At 45.1% G+C, this 21,775-nt stretch overlaps 1 protein-coding gene across 2 annotated transcripts in view; it reads right to left on the bottom strand.

The window, feature by feature from the left end:
- Positions 1 to 9,952: 9,952 nt before the first annotated feature.
- RASGEF1B (RasGEF domain family member 1B) overlaps positions 9,953 to 21,775 on the bottom strand; it is a 105,424-nt gene continuing 93,601 nt past the window's right edge. Inside the window, exons 11-14 of one of the 2 annotated variants that reach the window (XM_069626157.1) lie at positions 19,893 to 19,988; positions 19,174 to 19,297; positions 14,248 to 14,320; positions 9,953 to 11,423 (exon numbers count right to left, since the gene is read on the bottom strand). In XM_069626157.1, coding sequence (XP_069482258.1) covers positions 11,399 to 11,423; positions 14,248 to 14,320; positions 19,174 to 19,297; positions 19,893 to 19,988 — 318 coding nt within the window. In that variant the 3' untranslated portion in view covers positions 9,953 to 11,398. Of the gene's footprint in view, positions 11,424 to 14,193; positions 14,321 to 19,173; positions 19,298 to 19,892; positions 19,989 to 21,775 lie in introns of both variants that reach the window. The other variant, XM_069626156.1, reaches the window with a different exon arrangement.

Genomic DNA, 21,775 nt, shown 5'->3' with positions numbered 1-21,775 from the left:
GATCAGAAAGCATACCGCTCGCACTCTGCATCCTTCTCTCCCAGGCCTGCAGCACTTGTACCATCTCTTCTTATTCCCTTTCCTCTAAGTAAGGCCTAGACCCCCGGACGGGGGGAGGGAGGGCACAATATTCAGGCAAGCACTGGAGCCACTGAAACGGCGATCTGGTGCAGTAGCAAAGCTTGAACAAGAGAAATCCACACCCACTGCAGTGGCACAAGGGGGGTGCAATCTAAACTTCATAGACAAGCCACACATGGCAGTCCGTCTTAATTTATTTTTTTATATGTTATTCTTCAGTTATGCGCTTGATACCAGCGAGTGGTTTCTAAGTGTGGGATCGGCTTCGAACCTGTGTTGCGTGCTTGTAAGACAAACGCGTTGCCCCTGAGCTATGCTTCCTCTCCTTAATCAAATATTTTGATGGCACAGAGCACACTATAGAACCCCAAAATGATGGGGAACTCCCTGATCACTGTGGGATGATTTGCTTCTCCTGACATAAAAACATGTTGTGAGCATAGTGCTACGTTTTGTACAATAGAACAAAAAAGGTTAAGCACCGAGAGAACAGCGACATTGGAGATGGTGCTGCTATATGCAGTAGGGGAAAGCTGGCAGCATTATTGATGCATTGAGAGGACAGGTTTCAGCAGTGGTGGAAATGTAAAAAATGTGATGGGGATCTCACGAGGGCTGGGGTGGGGGCGGATTTTGGGGGCGTGGCGGAGTACAGAGGGGGGCAGAGCTGGCAGTTCAACTCAGATCAAAGGATGTTCGAAATAGTTTAAAAATGCATATATTTTTTTTTATTTCATTTAGTTTTTACAAACTTTTCGAAATGTATAACTATAAGGACACATTGCGTGTGAGAGACAAAAGAAAAACTTGGAATACAAAAAAAAAGAAAAAAATCTTAATAAGACATAAAAACTATATAGGATAGAAAAACTAGCAACCTTTCCAATTCCACATTTAGACTACTACTAAAACTCAACATTTTGCTTCTGTACATTCGTTTTCCGCTATTCAAGATAGTCCATGGCTTTACTTATTTAATAGTCTATTCATTCTTGTGTTTTTTTCATTCTTTCACTTTCTTCTGTCAATCGATAACGTCACCTCTATTTATGGCGGCTCCCCGTCAGCTGATTCTATTGGATTGGTCTCTAAACATATTTGGATTTGATCTAGGAATCTCATTGTGGCGATCCTTAGGGTTTTGCTCTCGCCAGTGTGTAGATGCCTCCACCATTCTTCTGCATTGTATGTCAGAACTCGGTTCCTCTCACGCCTTAAACATAGTTTGCGCTGATCCTTTAATTCAGCACAAAACAATATCAAATGCTTTAGGTTTTCATCTTCTCTAGCACACAACCTGCACTTGGAGTTACTTGTTTCAATTGACCTTCTCCAAATTAGCACTTCTTTTGTTTCGAAGATATTTAATCTGAACTTCAGGTATAATTTTCTTAGTCGTTTGCACGGTGATAGCATTAAATAGTTTGCAAGTATGTTACGTTTTTTGGTTTCTGATGGTACATTGTTCATACATTTTTGTGCCGCTCTTTTCTCACATACTTGGATCCAGTCTAGATCTAATAATTTCTTTTTCACCAGGTCGGGGTTCTGCCATAGCGTTTGCTCATCCGACCCCACCTGTGCAAGAATCTCTTTGCACAGGCTCTTCCATTCATCTAATGCAGATTGCCTTGTACTTTTCTTTTGACTTAAAATTTTAACAGATGGTAAATTTGCTTCTGCGTTCATTTTTCTAAACAGGGCCAACTTGTTCCAGGCAATCCGTGCATTGAGTGATGAAACCCCTACTTCGTACAGCACACAGGCCGTTGGCGTTCCTTGAGGAATTTGCAGTATTTTCTTCCAAAAGACTCCTTCACATCGTGACCATACCTTATGATCAATCCCGAACATATTTTCAGCTCCATACGTGAGGATTGGGGTCACTTTTCCTTGATAGAATCTTCTTACGGGATCGTACGTAAATTTCCCGTATTTTTTCTGTATGATGTTACCTTGCGTTGTGAGCTGTTTGCAACTATGTAATAGCTTTCTCAACATTGGCTCATCGTTTATGCTGGAATTAATGATGGTTCCTAGATATCTCGTATAGGGTACCTTATGTATCTTTTTTGGTCCTACATACCATGATAACTTCTGATTTTTGGATTTCCATCCTCTTAAGTTTTCCAAAACCAGAATTTCGGATTTCGCAGCATTGATCTCTAGCCCCAGGTCTTCAGTAAATGTTCTGAGAGCCGTTAGTTTTCGTTGTAAATCAATGGGGGTGCGGTCCAAATTTACCATGTCATCTGCATATAGAATATGATTTATCTCAACTCCATTTATAGATGGTGGAAACGACACCACCGATGCTAGTGCGGGTCCTACATCAGCAATTTAAAAATTGAAAAGTGTAGCTCCTAGTGGGCATCCTTGTTTGACACCCCTCTCGGTCGGTATCGGTCTTGTTAGATTTCCTTCTTTATCTAACCTCACTTGGATCGAAGTTTCAGAGTAAAGATCTTTTATCGCCTGGAGCAGACATATATTGCACCCTTTTTTTTCTAGTTTCGACCATAGGCTTTTTCTATCGACTCCATCGAAGGCATTTGCCATATCGATAAATGCCAGATATATCTTTTGGCCAGTTCTTATCGCGTCGATTTTCAGGAGATTTAACATAAGTAAGTTAACACTACAGCTGACTCCCTTGACAAATCCCAACTGGCGTTTGTCAAAGATTTCTTGTTGCCGAATCCACGCACTTAGGTGTTGTAATAATAACGATGCAAACACTTTTCCTAGTACATCGAGTAGTGCTATTGGCCTGTAATTCGCCGGATCGGATTGAATGCCTTTCTTAAAGATCGGCACTATGATCCCCTGTTTCCAATTTGTTGGGATTCTGCCTTCTTTTGTTATCGCAGTGAACAGGGTATAGCAGCACTCTGTCCATTCATCTACATTTCCTTTTAAGTCTGCATTTGACAAGCCATCTGGGCCTGTTGAGCGTGACGCATTACTTTTTCGGATAATTGTTCTAATGTCGTCTCTCGCTATTTCTAATGTCCAGGGTTGGCTTGTGTCCATCTTTGTCAGACTTCCCTTTTTCCTTTTTTTGAATAGCTCAGTGTAGTGCTTTCCCCACTCTTTTTCTTGTACTGCGCTTGTCAATAGTGCTTTTTCAGTGCTCTGTGTATCATTTAGTATGGCCCAAAAGCCTCTCGAATTCTTTTGATTTAGAGCTTTCAGGATCACCTCAGCATCTCTTTGTTCCAATCTCGATCTATGTTGTTCACACCAGTTGTTATATCGGTTTTTTATCCTTTTTATTTGACTTTTTTCATCACTGGTTTTTGATGACAGGATTATCCTTATTGCCCTCCTTAATTCTCTTTTTCTTTTAGTCACCTCGGGATCATATTGATGTTTTTGAAATCCCGGTCTGTTCAAGGAGGGCCACTTTTTCGTTTTGTAAACCTCAAGGAACTGTTGGTATTTGATTGAAACGGATGAGCTCAGCTCTTGGTATTGTTGTAGCTGATTGGTTACTGACACAATGTCCTTCTTTCCCATCCGCAATCTATTTCGGCCTGGGACTACCGATATTTCGTGTCTCCATTGTTCCCTTTTCTCTAATTTACTTTTGTTCCATTCAACTGCTACAATATGATGGTCACTTTGTTCCGTTGTGTGTACATTCAATGAGATCATTTCTGCCAGAAGATTCTCCGATATAAAGATGTAGTCTAGAATAGATCTTTGGGTACCTCTTTCCCAAGTCGATTGCGCCGGTATATCACCACCAGTTACTCCATTCATCATTATGAGGTTTCTCTGAGCTGTTTCTTCTAGCCAGCGGTCACATTTTATCCTCTCTCTGCATTTTTGTACCACCGTCGACTGCAAGATCTCAATCAGTTTCATATTGAAGTCTCCACACATTATCATTCTTGCTTTTGGATCTTCTGTTAGGATATTATCAATTACATCTATTAGATCATCTTCAAATTTTTGATGGAATTTTGTTGTTGAATTCCAATACACATTGATAAGATGAAAGGCTTCGTGGAGCCCTGATGATTGGAACTCAGATACAATGTAACTCCATTGTATATAGGGTGATATGTTTTTTGATGACTTAATTCGCAGCCCACATTTCCTGTTGACTAACGTGAGTTGACCTGTCATAGGGCGGCCTTTTGTTTTTTTAATGGCTGGGTTAAACGCCATTTCGAACCCCTCAATGCATGGTATCTCCGTTATCCACGTTTCCTGCAATACGATAAGATCTGCCTTTGTCATAATTTCTGGAATTTGGTTCACCAAATGTGAGAAGCCTCTCGTATTCCAAGAGGTTATCACCAAGTTGGTTCTTTCATCTAGCCATTAGCTCTTCTTTGCTCCATTCAGGGCTTGGGCTAGCCATTTCCATATTGCATATTTTCTTTCATGGCTCGAAAAGTACACAAACCATAGTAAGATTATGCACGTGAGTACATTACTATGGTTTGTGTAATTTTAATGCCATCGTCTCAAGACTACAAATACCAGAATCTATTTGGGAAAGGCAATGATCACTGGGGCTCGACAATGTAATCTGCTCTGTGTGCACAGTGCGTTGGCATATAGCAGATTAGATCGCGTGCGAGCAGACTGGAGACGGTTGTTTGGAAGGGCATGGGCAGAGGCAAGCTGGATCCCAAGCTCCAGCTAGAGATCTGAAGGTGGATCTCGGATCCGGCGAGTGTCGGCCCATTGACCAGCGCTGGGTTTCAGATAGTAAAAGAGTAGGAGGAAAATAAACCGGTGACGTTGGAGACGCTCCCTTTACACGATCCAACGAATGTGCTTCATTTCAATTCCTTTTATTAGATTTATAATGCGCTATTCTCCAAAAGCACAGAGGAACATTCGAATGGTGGAAAGTTACCCCGACGACTTACGCCCCTGCCTTGGCCATCTTGGTACAATCTCCCGTCAGTGGTGCAAATCCTGACAGGCCCTTCGCCCTTCTGAGGGCAGCAAATGGCGTCCCAGTGAATAGAGCGCTAGTAACACCTAATATGGCGAAACGTAGCAAGAAGCCGCGTATACAAGTCAGACATTAAAACAAATCAATGTTTATGGTTTACCCTTGAAATAACTGGACATTTGTTTTAAATACATTTTTATTAAACATGTCATCAGTAGAGACAGGTAGACACCAAGCTACAAAGTGTCAATCCTGCGCACAGTAACAAATCACAAGATTAAAAATAAATAAAAGTAGCAGAAGGGATAGAAAAAGGGGCAGAAGTTGAAAAAGTGAAAAGACTTCAAACACAATTGAAGGAGGGAGGAAAAGGGAATCTCAGAGGGTAGGTGAGATGGGCAGATGGTCGCACCAGTTTAGCAACATGATTGAAACCTGAACAGCAAATAGGAAAATCATCAGTGTCCTTGTTTCCTGTTCATCTTTACCATATGCTCTGATACATGTTTATTGTAACCTTTGCAGAAAACATGCCTCTTCATTTGCACAGCCCTGGAGTTCCACGGAGGCATTCCGGGGGCCTGGTCCCGATTTAGAAAAGCGTTTTACAATGGCGCAATCCCAAGGAAAAACACCTCGTAAATCAGGCAGTTTATCCCTAAGGGCCTGATTCATGGAATATTTGCCCGGTTCATCGTGGCTTTGCACTACTGAAAAGTGACTTTGCACTGCCGACACAATCCCTGATTCATGTAACGGGCAAAGTCCGGGCAAAGACATTTTGTACTGCAAAAATGACTATGCCCGGACTTTGCTCGGCAAAAATACACTTTTCACAGTTCCATGAATCAGAGTTTGTGTCGGCAGTGCAAAGTCGCTTTTCAGCAGTGCAGATTCACTTTGAACCGGGCAAATATTCCATGAATCGGGCCGTAAGTGGGGCTGAAACACAGCGATGCAAAAGCCCACGCATCATGGCTGCGCCGAGCGCCCACACCTCTTCGATCTCCAACACAAGGTGAGCAGCAACGGGAAAAACAGACACAAAAGGTTTGCTCCGCATCGACACTTACTCACGGTTCTTACTGCTATTTACAAAGCCTTCATTCTACAAACATAAATTCCAAATGCATTTCTTGGTCGATTTGAATATCAAAATATATTGCACTCTCTGCACATTACACTCTGCATATTCCAGGCTGCATGGGGGAGGGGCGGGAGGATAAATAATACTTCTCTCACACGCGCCGCTACCTCTTTCAGCACAGCTTAGCGTCCACTCTCTGGAATAAAATGGGACGGTGCCGCAAGGTCAAAGGGCCCCTGCTTCACTTCAAGCACCTAACAGTCCTGCCGCAACACACTTTTCAAGAAACAAGAACAAAACACAGTGACCTAGTGATAGGATGGGGACATCACCTCTCTCTGTACTGTGAGGGCCCTCCGCAGCCGCGCGGTTTAGGCTGGTAGGATGGGGACATCACCTCTCTCTGTACTGTGAGGGCCCTCCGCAGCCGCGCGGTTTAGGCTGGTAGGATGGGGACATCACCTCTCTCTGTACTGTGAGGGCCCTCTGCAGCCGCGCGGTTTAGGCTGGTAGGATATTGGTATCAGGTAATATCCCCATACATGATGTCGCCGTACATATAGTCGCTGGGAAACAGCATAGGCGACATTTATGGGGATAATATGTGGGGTAAATGGGGGCAGGGGTTGCAGGGGTGTCCCCCGCAGGTTCCATATGGTAATATCGCCAAAAAACAACGGCGCCGTTCTTGTATGGTGACATTTGTGCGGGGATATTATCACATGGAACCAGGATATCACCTTCTCAGTTTAAAAAAGCAATGGTAAGCAAGCTTGATGTGCTGTCCTGCCTTAGTGAATGATAGAGAACACCTCCAATCTGTGTGATCATTTATTAAAAATATATATTTCTCAATTCAATCTTATTTTTTTTTCTGAACAATTTCGTTTTTTTAATTTTATGCATTCCTTTTCCAAACTTTTTTTTTAACAAATACTTTTGCGTTTACTTTCAATGTTGGCTCCTTTTCCATTTCTGTCACATTCTATGAGTATTTCTTTGAGGGAAGCTGTTTAATGTTTTTTTTGTTATTTGCTTTTAGGGTAGATCGCTTTCCCCAGCGCTCAAGGTGGGGGGGGGGGGGTGGAGGAGGACTCTGGCTTACGCAATGGGAAGTTACGTCACAGGAAGCAAACATATCCTGGGGAGAAATATGCAAATGTCACCCAATGTGTCTTTCCCAATTGAAGCCAGTGCAGAGGACAAGTAAGCATTTCCCAAGAAAACAGATGTTCAGCTAAAATTCCTGGGTAAGTTTAAAAGGTGTGCAGCTTTTATATTAAAAAATCTGTAACAAAACATGTCCTGATTAGCAGAATGGCAGTATGAGACATTTCACAATTTAGCAATCAGAGATGCGTGTGATCTTGTGGTTAAGTGACTGTCGCCACATGCACCCGACCACGGTTCGAATTCCAACCAGGCCCTGTTTGACTTGAAGTGGGTGCAGCAAATTATTCTTTTTTGAAATTCCTTTAAACCACCCTGGAGGGACAGCATCCGCCCACTCAAAAAAGGGGGTAGCCCCCGTCCACCCGCGTGTTGCCTCGACTTGGGCCCGGCCTTGCCCCAATTCCAATCTGTGTTTTGAAATCCCCCATTATTTAGTGATGGTAGTGTGCTTTTGTGGAAAATATTTTTCAAGTCAAATTATTCCTGGGAGGCATAATTATAAAGTCATTTGAACACATTATGTTCAATTATAGGAAATAAGCAATTTTTAAACTCTTTTCTTTTACCTGACTGCCTGCACAGGGGTTTGCAGCCCCCCAGCACGCCTGGCCCAGTAATTCATTCTGTGGAACTCCTGCTGGGGCCGGGGTGTGCGCTGGCTGCTTCCACTGGCTTCTACTGTGGCACCCCGAAATGAAACGCTTGCCTTGGTTCAAACGACAGCTCTGATTAACGTTTGCATCAAACGGAGGGTAACAAATAACCCTGGCAAATGGCAACGCCAGTCCACGTGATTAACAGTGATAGTGTAAGACAGTGTTAATTCTTCGTGTTCATATCATAAGTGAGGTGTCTTACCAAACGTCACCAATATTTCGGTGAGTTTAAATAAACGCAAGAAAAAAAAACTTTTCTGTAACGTGAGCGAGCACACGAGACCATTTCAGTCAAGCAGATCCTAGTGGCGCCACTAGAGGGCAGTAAAAGCATGCATGAATCACCAGGCCTGAGTGGGAAATCGGCGGCCGTGTTCTTTGAGTTCGCAATGATGTGTCTGTTTTCCAAAGTAAAACGGTCTTTTAATGCACTCTGACCATGCATACTGTTGAGTAATGTCCTTCAGTTGATGACTAAAATTAAGCGCGTTATATTTATGACGTCTCGCCTAATGAGAAAAAAAAATCTCCTAGACCCCACTGATGCCCACCCAGGGATAGAAAACAGACTTCTGTCAGCATGTCCCTGCAGCATCTCCTGGGGATGGCATCCGTACCTTAAATGCCAATGAAAGCAGCGAGGGCATGCTCTCCGCTTGCCAGCGGCAGAGACGGTCTAGCGAGGTGGGTCAGCTTCTGGGGCACATTTAGAAGATCGCTTGGCCTGCACTAAGTCATGCTTGCGCAGTACTTGGATGGCTTTTGCCTGGCGCTTCCATCTCTACAAGACAGAGAAAGAGCGTGGGAAGAACCGAAGTGGCTGCTGCGGGAGTCTAATCTCTGCGTCAGTGGCGCCCGCGCCGGAGGGATAACAGAAGCCAGTAGGGTGACTCCGCAGGGAGGGTGGATTCAATTCACAGTCCGATCTGCAAGAGCTGACCATCTGCTCCTCATCATCTTGCACGTGTATTTAGATGTGTGCTCACTGCCACACGCCATCACAGGTCCGCTGTGTGAAAGTCCGGCTGCGCTGGCTTCCCCGCAGCCCAACAGTCTGTGCGAGGAGCATGGCACACTGCAGCCCTCTAGTGGACAACTTCAGAAGTCGTACACTCTGTTTTTAAATGCTTGTTGATGTTATTTTTTTTAAGCGGATCATGCCTTTGTTGGGCTGGCTCCATATTTTTTGTCTGCTAGCTTTCAAGATCGCATGGGTCTTTTCTTCAGGCAGCCAACACCGCTTGTTTGACAAACTCATTGGTCCTATCCTTGTATTTTTATCAAATGTGTCTCTTCTTATTTTCTTTGTGACTGTTTAAAGTGAGATAATGTGGGAAGGTCTCTTATTCCAGAGGGGCTCCTATTGAGTCCCTTGGTTTGTATTCACTTTAGATTATTTCGGTTCATTTGTGTACAGTTTTTTAATTGAAATAATTAAAATAAAATTAATTGTAGCCAATAGCATTATATTTTTTTATAATAAAGATGGTTTGCGTGATTAGTGCTTTCTGAACCAGTTATACCTGCATCCCGCAATATATAAGCGACTGAGATTCAACTAAGTTTCCTGCTAGTTTCTAGAACTGTATAGTACTTAAAGGGGCTTGAATATCTCTCCTGTGGAAAGGAAGTGATGGAAGCCCAGCTATAGCGGGTTCATCCTCTAGCCACAATCCCACTTCAGTGAAGTTTCTTATAGTAGCGCTCAAATAGTATCTGCTGTTAAATTAGACAATAAAAGTTTAAAAGACTCAAATTTGAAAATGAATGTTCAAAAAGACAAAAGTTTGAAAAACAAAAGGGAAATTCAATTTGGAAAAATATGCCGCAACTAGTACAAGTAATCAAGGGGAAGCGGCCATGTTGTGGTGGCAGCGTGGGTATAGAGGGGCACCAACTCATTTTAATATTAAAAGACAAAATGGCCGACGTGGACATCACTGCAGGGAAAGGAGGATGTGCATTCTTCAGGCTAAGAAGGAAGTCACGTGGGTGTCCCTCTCCCCACCCCAATTCCAAAAATGAAAACTACATGACCACAGGCTGAGAAACATCTATTCGAGGAGTTGGAGGATTAGAAAGAGGGTGGGGCAGGAAAGAATAACAAAATGCCAGAAAAAGAAAAGCACTATTTCCACAGCAAACTGCCAAATTGCATCAAGAAAAGAATTATTTTGATACTTAAGTTCCAAAATGCGAGTGCATAGCAATGCAAAGTATATCCAAGTTTATGTTTGGCCTTACATTTTTTGCGATTTCTAACTTTGGTGTTTCAAACTCTCATTTTTCAAACTAAAGAGCTATAATTCCCCAAACATGGTTAGAGAGCACTGCATGAGTATGCCAATCACTCCTGCAATGTGGGACTGCTCTTTGTGCACGCAGTGGCTTCACACGTGTGCCCTTCAGAGGGGACTGATGGCTTTCTTTGTTCAGAAACGAGGCGTTCAAAACTAGCTCCAATTCGAGGATTTGCAGAGAAAACTTCCACTGCACAGCAAAAACAAATGTTACTTTTTATGAACAGAACACAATGAGCCGAGTTTGCTCACAGATGGAGCCAACATCATCAGGGGTGCTGCTTGCAACACACACAATGCTCCGGCACCTTCCGCGTGACATCACTTGCTGGGCACCGAAGACACAGCCCCCTTGTCTGTGCTGTTATCTTCTTTAAACAAAGGGCTCATTGTGCATGGCAAGACAAGAGCACACAAAGGGTTAAGCACACCATGGAGACTCGAGGAACGTACAAAAAAAGAACTTTGGCAATGTTAAGAAGGCTACAAAATAAAATAGTCCCATTTTGTAAACAGTTCAGAACAGACAGAACGGATCAAATTAAATAGTTCCGCTTCACCCTCTCTGTGTTTACTGTCATTATATTAGATATCCTTGTTATTATAACACTCATAGTCTGGAAGCCTGCCAGCCTGCAGCAGTCTCCAAGCACATAGCCACTGGAACAAACCACTTCAAAAACCCCAACCGCCTGCGTGGTGTTTTTTGTTCACATCGTCCGGCATTCCTCGGCTGCGCCACCAGCGACCGAGATTCACAGTTCATGTATGTAGACGACGCTTCACGTTTAGTTTGTGTTTGTGAAAAAGATATGTATATAAAGCAAGGGGAGTGTGGGGGTGTTGCACAGACAACAGATCTGGAATCTAGTACCAAAGGTTCACTTGGGAACGAGGTCAGAAATACTCCGTGCGGACGGGCGGGTGTCCGTGAAATGGCCCCAATGATCCATCCAATGCTTGGAAGGGGTGGTGTCCTAACGGTCGACAATCCGATACCCTGACAAATCGCTGCAGCATCCTGTAATCTGTCCTTGCTCAGAAGCTCTCGGATTGGTCAACCTGGCATGCTCCGCCACTTTGATGGCGCACTCCTGTCGCCTGCAATGTATCCACCATCCAAACTCCACTTAGTGCAACGTGCTGCTTGCTACTCTGCGTGGCACAGCGCGCCTCCCACACATTACACTTTGCCTAAGAGCGTTGACCTGGAAGGGGGGACGACACAAAAGAGTTTTTTAGTTTCATGGAAACAACAACACATTGCATCAAATTTCATTAATAACCTTCTCTCTGATGGCGATCACAGACATATATGTGTCAGTGGAGCAGGGAGAGGTTTACAAGCAGCACACCAGGTGTGATGCATTAAGTAAGTGTAATAAAGCCGCGTCTTAGACACTCTTGTAGGTTCCTCAAGTTAAGCTTTATTGTAAGTCTCTTTAAGATGGTACAGAGCGAACCACTGAGTCCCATCACCCACGCTGACTTGTCCCAAATAACTCGGGCTGGAACCTTGACAGACACTCACACCCAAGCATTCCACTGCAGCACATCAACATTCTCTCAGCTCATACATACATAACAAGCACGATACAACACACACAAAAGACTCTCCCATAAAATGATTACATTCATTGATATGGTCCTTATTTTTTTCTGTATTTTATTTATTGGGGCAAATAAGAACAGCAGGTTAATCGGCCATGCATCGTGTCTGAGCCCCAATACACGATAATCAGATTAGGGTGACAAATTAGAAAGTGTTCCAAAAGCCCCAATTCTTTATGATTGCAAGGAAAAGAAACGGCACTGTGTGTTGGCTACATTGGCGACTTCTGAGCTTCATCTTCTAAACCGGACTCCATTAGTCTCATCAGATTCCGCCATTACGCCTCATTCTATGTACAATATACAGCATCCATGCAACCTTTCTATTAACACCGGTAGCACAGGAGTGACCCAAGAGCCAGTGGGCCCCAGGCATTGAATCTCTACCATAAACCCCTTTGCATTCATAGGGCATTCGCAGGCTGCTGGGATTGCATTGGGCGCCCATTCCAGTGCCCAGCACAGGACTTTCAGGTCCCCATTATGCCATCATTTTTCGGTCAACTGAGCTCTACACGACTCCTACTCTTAAGGCAAGAAGACTCTTCCATAGGCACCTTCGGCTGGGGATTGGACATACTATATTGTGAAAGCGGGGACAACAAGACGTTTAATGTGTTCAAAGGTGCTTGGCCCTATGTTTCCTTAAGCAGCCAGTAAACCCAAGGGCAGATAATTCCTGACCATGTCAGTGTCATTTCTAACATTCATTGAAAAAAGACTATGTGGTGAACGCTTTTTGTTGAGGGTATCGTCTACTGGGAAATCGTCTACTTTTCCCTCTAGATTTGACGGAAGACTCTTCCACTTTGAGCTCCCACTTGGTTCCCTTGAATTTGAAGACCTCTTGTTTCCGTGGAGGACCATCATGACTTCTGTGTATCGCGCAAGCCGTCAAGTGGCATAGATCGGATGGCTGGCGGCAGGCGGGTGATGTTAAGGCATCATGCCATTGGTTGGCCCTTTGGTTGGATGGCTGATGGAAGGCGGCTGATGCTAGGCATCATGCCATTGGTTGGCCCGTTCATCGGATGGCTGACGGGAGGCGGCTGATGCTTAGGCATCATGCCATTGGTTGGCCCGTTGGTTGGATGGGTGACGGGAAGCGGCTGATGCTTAGGCATCATGCCATTGGTTGGCCCGTTGGTTGGATGGGTGACGGGAGGCGGCTGATGCTAGGCACAATGCCATTGGTTGGTCTGTTGGTTGGATGGGTGACGGGAGGCGGCTGATGCTAGGCACAATGCCATTGGTTGGTCTGTTGGTTGGATGGGTGACGGGAGGCGGCTGATGCTAGGCACAATGCCATTGGTTGGTCTGTTGGTTGGATGGGTGACGGGAGGCGGCTGGTGCTAGGCACAATGCCATTGGTTGGCCCGTTGGTTGGATGGCTGACGGGAGGCGGCTGATGCTAGGCACAATGCCATTGGTTGGTCCGTTGGAGAAGATGCGCTGCACACATTTCACACCATATACTTTTTGAACGTTACAGAAAAAGCCATTGCCCTACCAGCTAGGTTAAGTGGCATTTCTCATTTGTGTATGTCTGGTTTGTTTTTAAATGCTGTTGAATATAGATTGCTTACTGGTTGCCAACTACACTCTGTATGCTACACAAGGGTCATGACATTTAGGTCATTTCATGCTTATGTCTGCAGAAGGGAGTCATCAGGTGACACCCAAACCCCCAAAATTCCCCACTCTCATGGTGACAGCGAGGCTCTGTGTGATGGCCTGCAGTAGGTGGGCTGCTCCAACATTTTGAACATGGCAGGACTGGAGGTTGGGGTATCTCGAAAGAACAGAGAGCGGCGTGCATGCTTCCTTGTAGACGGGAGGTGGGTTTTAGCGATTTCCACATTTTTAGATCGGTTACTCTGAAGACCTGAAGCGGCACCACCAAAAGGCCTACCTCGCGTGAAAGCCATCGTCATCTGCGCTTTCAGTGAGAAAGCACCTTGAAGCCGTTTAGTATGCAGAGATGAACTGTACAGTTTGCCTTGTTTATGCGAATATTTAAAAAATAAACATACGGCCGGATTTAAAAAGCATTTTCTAGGGGATTTCCCTCTTAAAAACGGCTCTGTAAATTAGCCCAGGGTGTCCTAAATATTCCACGTAAACATTGCAGGGGTTAACATCCAAACATTGTAATGCGAATCCACGAAATCTAACATGGGGGTTGTTTATAATGGATGAAGCGCACTTTTGACAGTAAATAGGAAAAGTTAATGAACTACAATTGGGCCCTAAACGCAATCCCGGGGGAGGTGTAGAAAGTCTTTCCCCCCAGGCCCGGCCCAGGCCCTATTCAGTCTCCACAGCATATGTTCAGAGGCGCAGCAATCATTCTGCCTAAGTTCTCACCACAAACCGAGGCCGCACACTGACTGATGACTTGGAATGACCTTTGACACGCACCTCAGACTCTTCCATCTGTCCTTCTCGGTGTGGTTTTCAGGGCCTTCGCTCTCGTAGGATGCCAGGTACAGCGCTGCAACGGGGAGACCAGAGATGGGTGTTAGCGACGCTGCGGACTGTGCCCCTCTCCCCCGCCCGCCCCGCCTCTATGTAGGTTATGCGCAATTATATAAGCGTGCGGCAGCTGAGCGTGTAACGACACGTGACACACGAGCAACAGAGCGCAGAAGATGGAAACATGGCCCCGGGTAAAGGGGATACACAATGCAATAACATGAGAAGCTGGGAGCAGGGAGGCTAAGTACCACCAAACATCAAACACAGACGGCCTCATTTAGAAAGCGGGCTTCAGTGGGATGGCGCCATTGTAAAATGCTTTATAAATCAGGCCCACAAAGGCTTACGTGCCGAGCACGGAAAAGAACCGCGCTTTTAGCCGCCCCCCCCCCCCCCAACGCCCAAAGGCAGGACTATGCAGGCAGCCCTGTCTCAGGGGCGAGTAAAAGGGAAAAGTACCTGAAAATGCACTGTGTGGGGGGATAAGTCGCCTCGGCCCTCCATTTTATGTTATCTTGAAGCCACTCACTAGGTGCACTCATAGGGCCACGCCCCCTCCTGTGTGACTTGCAATATGCTGATCTCCTTCATTACCCTATCAATGCACAGAATAAAAAGCATGCCAGCCCCAAACACCAAGTATGGGAGTCCCTGCAGGAGGTCTGCGTTTAGACCTCTTGCTCAAATTTGTGTGGCATCAGAGCTTTAAGTGGGGTTGGGCCCCGGCATTCTCCAAAAATTGGGGCTGAGCTGGGGCCCTGCCTGGGCCCCCCCGGTACCACCATAACGTTGGCGGGACACATTATCAGTTGCTGTCACTGGCTGGCACTTCTGTCAGTCACTGTAAATTCCTCTGGTGCCCCCTCAAGCAAGGGGTCACCAGAGGAAGTTACTTTGCCTTTGTTTCTCAGGTCACTGAGGCGTCTTTAACCCTCAGTGAACCTGGGGATTCCAAAATATATTTAGAGGTTTATAAAAGATGGCTTGAAAAGTACACAAGTCAAGCCATCTTTTCTAAAGCTTTGCCGACGGACTAAGACGCCTCAGGCTTTGTCCGTCGTCTAAGCTTTATTAAAGATGGATTGAATTGTGTACTTTTCAAGCCATCTTTTATAAACACAGAAATGTTTTAAAAAAGATGGCTTGAAAAGTACACACACCATAAGGTATCCACACACCTATATAAATGTTATATATTTGTGTGCCCACCTTACTATGGATTGTGTACTTTTCAAGCCATTCTTTACAAACATAGACATATGTTACAGATTTCTATGTTTGACCCTGAATGAGAGCCCTCCCTAGATTTCTTACCCCACTTATAGCTCTGTGTGGCATGTTTCCTACCTCTTAACCCCTCATGATCCTTGCTTTTTGCTTCCTTTGCCAGCCTAGTCCCTGTGGAAAGGGTTAGTGCTTTGCAGCTCTTCACCACAAACCCGACAAGGCCCCCTACGAGAAACCTGGAAACCTTCTCCCCCTGTATCTCATCATCCCATACCTTCCCCCCACCGACCCCACCAGCCCCAAATCTGCTTTCCCTGTTTCACCCGCTTCTCCTGCTGTGGGAGCTCTGATAGAGGGCAGTCCCAGACTTTCCCTCAGGGGCCTTACATGTGAAACTGGGAAGTGGGTGCAGAGGTCTCTGTGTGGCATCAATGGAAGGAGAAGCAAAACTCCTCTAAAGGGGCACAATGAACGGCACAGTGCAGACGTTTTGCAAGCAATAACTCTGGCAAAGGCTGCTCGCCCGCCATTGCGGCAATGATTCCCGGCCACGGTGACGTGCTTTGCTCTATTGCACTGGTACCGGCTGCAAGATGTACAATAGGATGCCACGGCCCTTTCATGGCACTAGAGTGGCATGGCTTGCACTGCATCCAGAGTAGAGGATGCCCTCCCAGCCTTCTCACACTTGGCCGCTCCCAGGATTTTGGCTTGGCCGTCCCAGTGTTACTATGCTGGTGTAGGTTTTGCTGGTGACTTCAATTGCATTTTCCATCAACAAAAAGCCTCCAAGCTTCAAGGTGTTTCTTTTGAACGCATCTTGAAGCCAGACACTACACTTTTTTAATGTATCTATATTAAACCTTCCAGTGAACTCTTCTCTAGACAGGCATTTTTATTTCTTTAATTGTTTATTTATAACACACTTAATACCTGAGTTTTGTTTCTAAGCAGGGACCCGGGACTCGAACCCCTGTAGCTCTGCGTAGTCTTGCTTCCAAGACCAGCACGTTGCCGCCGGTTCAACTTATGCGAGAGACTGAGACATGGAGAAGAACACATACAGAGAATGGATTTGGCTGTAGCCTTGTAGCCTTTGGCCGTGGAGCATGGAACATAATTTGGCACACTGTACTTAGAACGGCGCCAGACTGGATCCAAGTACAGCCGATTCTTTGCTTATTTACGCTAATTGCTCTTTTTTTGCACTAATTGAGGCTTTGTGCAGAACAAATTGGCTTTTGCACATGGTATGTCTGTATTTAGTGTGTGTGCTGAATGTGATAGTTTGGCTGAATGCTTGTGTACAAGTGAGGCATGTTGTGTTGCTAATGTGACATACATTATAGGGTCTTTGCTTATTTTATTGGATTTATATTTAGTGTGCATGTTTGTTGCAAATTGTACTGTTTTGTGTCAGAATGTTTTTGCATCATGTTTGTACTATGTTTCAATAAACCTACCAAAACAGAATACAATTATATCTTGTTTAACAATTAAAAAATAGCGTGAGTGAGACTTCATTCGTAAACATGTTTTGAAATGTTTACAATGTATTGCTGGTGTAGGAGGATGCTTTTGGATCTCCACGAATTCCTATATCATTGGGATTGGTGGTGGAGGAGCTCATGTGCTTTATTGTGACCATAATACGTTCAACTTTCTACACAACATTTTCACTTTCCAAGCTCATTGGATCCAGGGGTGGACCTGGAACCAAAAGAGGCCCTGGAAATAATGTTCAAAGTGGCCCCATATTACACATTTTCAGCAAGCCCAGCCCTTTTCCTATCAGAACATATGCAAACAGCACAGGTTACCACGGAAAAGGGGCCCAGGGTGCAGAGGCCTGCCAGAGAATCTCCAGAGCTTCCCGTAGGCAGTCCACCCCGGAATGGATCCTCATGCCCCCCAGCTTTCGCAAGCATTTCCCCTTTTGCCAGGCAACCTTTTCACTCCCTGCACGAGTTTTATTTCTACCCCCTTTCTTTTCCTCTACCCCCTTCCCACTCCCCTTCTCTGCGGGCTATGGACCTGGATAGCCCAGGGAGGGGGCACAATAGAGTTCTTCTCGGATAAGCCTGGCTGCTCTGAAACCAGTGATTTGGCACAGTATAAAACGCGTCACATACCCACCAGAAATTAAATCCAGAAGAAGTTAAAGTAGTAATGCAGGCCTGCCATTTTTAACTGTAATGAATACTCACAACACTTATTATAATGAAACTTTGTACTGATAGTGTATTTATTTACCCGCAGAGCACCCTGCTGTTATGAAAAAGGCACCGACACCAAACATTCAGACAACTGCACAGAGTATGTGGCTTTTATTTGTGCAGTGCTTTGTTGAGCTATTATGCTGGGTGTAGTGTTTTAACACAGAGGATGTGGTGGAGGAGTAACTGTCCATCTGGGATATCTAATGCGGCTTAAGATAATGAGATGAAGCGCTGGCAGCAAGCCAGTGAGGAAGCAGGTGCTGACGCCTCTGTCTCAGTCCTGGGGGTCTCAAACTGCATGTGCCCCTCTTTCGGGAGCTGGTCACCTGTCGCCAGTCCTCGGCCTACTTGTGTGTAGACAGTTTGTAAGTGAAAGTGACACTGTTTTTCCTTTTACCGAGGCTTCCCGGCCTGATGGTGGGGAATATTCATGAGCATGTGAATCCATGGCAGACGCCATGCTGGAGAAATATGTGTATATACACACACTACACCTTACAGCAGCACAACATCCTGCAAAGTCTGAGAATCTTCCTTGGGGTCTGACGGGCCACGACTACAGAGACCGTTCCAGCTCCAAGGGCCGTGTTATGCGTATGGTGACTACATTAAAAGCGTGTACTATTTTAAATAAATACCTCCTATATATTATCACCAAATTATGAGTTGGGATTGCAAGGGGTATTTGAGGCATGGGGTGCATGGAAATGACTGCATGGCATGCATATCGATATGGATTATGTACCCCAAGCCGAAAGCATGCCAAGCAATCTCAACTCGCAATTAGGTGGCATTTTAACACTAGGAGGTATGTTTTTCCCGCTAACACCATACTCATTATGAGGGCCTAGGTGGGAAAAACTGAATTGCCTTTGAGTTCCAATGTCAACCATAGGAGCCGTGCCTCAGCAACGGTGACACATTGGGTTATACTCTTGAACATCTACCATCGTGCTCTAGCCTGGTGAAATGATATGATGGCACACCTGAAGGATGCCCGCCCTCATTTACCAGCAATGGTTAGACTTCACCAATGAATAGCCGTGGCCAGGGCGGTACCAAGAGATTCAATTAGGGCATGGGGCGGCCATGTTCTACTGAAATCACTGATTTTCATCACACACAAATGAATCAAAAAGCGTGGAAAGCCATCAGATTTCAATCCATTGCCCACAAAGCAAAGGTTTGCAATGGAATTATAATTTATAACCTTCTCCATTGAAGGCCGGAATAATGGAACACATGGCGGTTCAGAAAAGGTCTTAACCAGCAAACGTTGGGGTATGTGGGTCCGCAAGGATTCACTTTCCCGCTCAGCCAATGGGCAAGTGGCGTGTCAGTGGCTGACATTCCCAAGCCATTTTACACATACAAGTAAAAAGAAAGCATGTAGGCAGCCCTTTGCAACTTTCACAGCACATACCATCCTCACTGAACACCGGGGCCGTGAGCAAATAGTGTAGGATCTTTCGGTCTCTGTCGAACGGACACTCCACTTCTCGCCAGGCCATGAATTCACTCACTTGTTTTGCCATCTCCCAGAATTTCTAGTAGAGAAAATGAAATAAGTCATTGTGTACTCAGATTAATTCATGCGGGTTCTAGAAACTGGGAATTCATTCTAATGAGCACAGCCACAAAATGCAGGAGAATTCAATTTTAGTGCTGTTGCATATAAAAGAATACATGTAAACAGAGTGGGCCTCCAATAAATCGGTAACCAAGTACTAACATGGTGGTACCATCTGAGGGCTCAAGGTGTAGCTGATTACACACTCATTGTAAACAAAAAACATAGTTGTATTATCAATTATTTTGGACCATACCCCTCTATTAGCAAAATAATAAATTAAAGTAGTTCTTAATCAACTTCCAATTGCCATGGACATTCTATGATTTCCGTCATAGTTAAAAATCCAGTATGAATTTAACATTGATTTTTCTGTTAAGTTTTGTGTCCCCAGAACTGCTCATAATATATCAAAAAGTTGTTCCTAGAATCGCTGCAAGCATCCCAGGGAACCATCAATTTTCATGACTCATATCCCCTGAGTACTTATGTCAAGCCGATTGGAAACCTATTCCAGCAAAAATCGACACTCTTCTACATGCCCGTAGAGACCGCCAATGCAGTCTACTTACCTCGAAGTTAACGTGGCCGTTGGGCAGCAGATTGGCGCAGCCCTCGTTGAGGAAGTAGATGTCTTTGATCAGCAGGCTGCAGAAGGGTATCACAATCTACAGGCAAAGCACAGGTAGAGCTTTCAGCAGGCAGGAGGTACATGGAAAAGGAGCAAAATACAGCTCAAGGGTAGTGGGATTTTTTCTAGTTACAATACTTTAAAACGATTAAATTGCATTATCTTTTTTACAAGATTACGGATAGGTATCTACTTTGAAATCATACCCACAGAACCCAGGGCTAATACTCCTCTGTGGTGACCACTTATTAACACAGTTAATCAGACTTAGTCTGAACTGGTGCTTATAGGCAGCAAAAAGCAAGACAAAGGCTCTAATCCCCAACAAGCCTAGCAAAAGAACACAAAACACAAAGGATGTCTGCCCAATGTGCCAAGCACATAATAACATAGGGCTTGATTCCTAATTTGTTTTGTGATTGTTCTTTAATATCCAACCAATCTTTAGAGTTCAACCATCGCCAACACGTGTTTCGACCTAACAAGTATTGGTCTTCATCAGGGCATTGAAAAGCTCCAATACGGTAACTCCATTCATTTTTCTTCTCTTTATTCAAGCCTTCCTAGATTATGTCATACAGTTCTGATCTAAACTATTTCAAAGATTAGTGCGATACCTTGACCTTCAATGGTCCCGTCTTCCAAACTAAGTCCAAACTCCTAAAACCTAGTGATTCTGTTCCTCTAATCACCACAAATTTCAGAAAGAATGTCTGTGACTGTCATATCCTTTTGGTCAAATCGCAATAGTTTGAAACTTATATGCAGCTCGCAATAGCCCCAACACGTATCCAATCTTAAAATTGAATAACGCATATAAATTTCACATTTTGGGGATTTGACCAAAAGGATATGTTGTAGTGTTTGATATGTATGAAGAAGGAACCATGTTTTAATTGTGTAAAACTTTGGACAAAGGGACAAGAAAAAGAGTTCTGGGAATTGTGTGGGTCGCTGATGGGGGGGATGAAATGTGTGACAAACCTGTCTAACTAATCCTCAGCCATAAAAAGAGATCATTTTAAAGTGGGAAAAGGGGGCTGCTAGACAAGAGTGGGGGGAATGGACCCAGCTACTTTGGCGGCCATCATTTTGGTATTACAGGGCAAGGATGTGGGAGCAGTATTAGGCTCCCTTCCTGGAGGCATTAAGACCCAACAAACTGCAGTAACTCAGGTGGCATGGGCACCTCACTTGAGCCCCCTCCCACAAAGCCTAAGAGGAAAAATATGGCCCCCAGAGCTGCTTTTCCCTGGGCTAAAAAGAGAATGGGGGTGCAAGACGGCCACAGCACTCACAGTAAGGGTGGCGAGTGAGCCACCTGTCCCCATGCAGGCATTTGATAGCAGAAGTGGGGCATCAAGTGCCAACAACACAGGGCAGAAGGTCCAGGGGACAGGAGGCACAGGCATCCATTTCACTGCTGCCAGCTACAGGGGGCACAGGGGTAATTCCCGGGGGCAATGTAAGTATGGGCATCACAGGGACTCCTTGGGGGAATGTGGGAGCCAGACAGGCAGGCCCTTGGGGGGGCCACCAATGGATAGTGGATGGGCTTTGGGTGGGGAAACTCATCAATAGGTCCTCAAGGAGAGGGATGGCTTGGCCCTCTGCAGTCTATGGTGGGAATTGGCAGGCAGGGCCTCCACAGCAGGGCTGGGCAGCACCAGCTGGTTCTGACTGGTCACAGGGACAACACCAGAGGGGGGGGAAGTATGCCCAGAACACAGCACCACCGGGGGTGCCAGGAGAGGTGGACACTGGAGCGGGAATGATGATGGCTACACCGGGGGGTACAGGTGAGCCAAAAAGGAGTGAAAACCC

This window comes from Ambystoma mexicanum, chromosome 6p (assembly GCF_040938575.1).
Source record: "Ambystoma mexicanum isolate Mex_15411 chromosome 6p, UKY_AmexF1_1, whole genome shotgun sequence".
Taxonomy (NCBI): Eukaryota; Metazoa; Chordata; class Amphibia; order Caudata; family Ambystomatidae; genus Ambystoma; species Ambystoma mexicanum.
The sequence above is the reverse complement of the archived record's forward strand: the minus strand, read 5'-3'. Positions and strand labels throughout refer to the sequence as shown.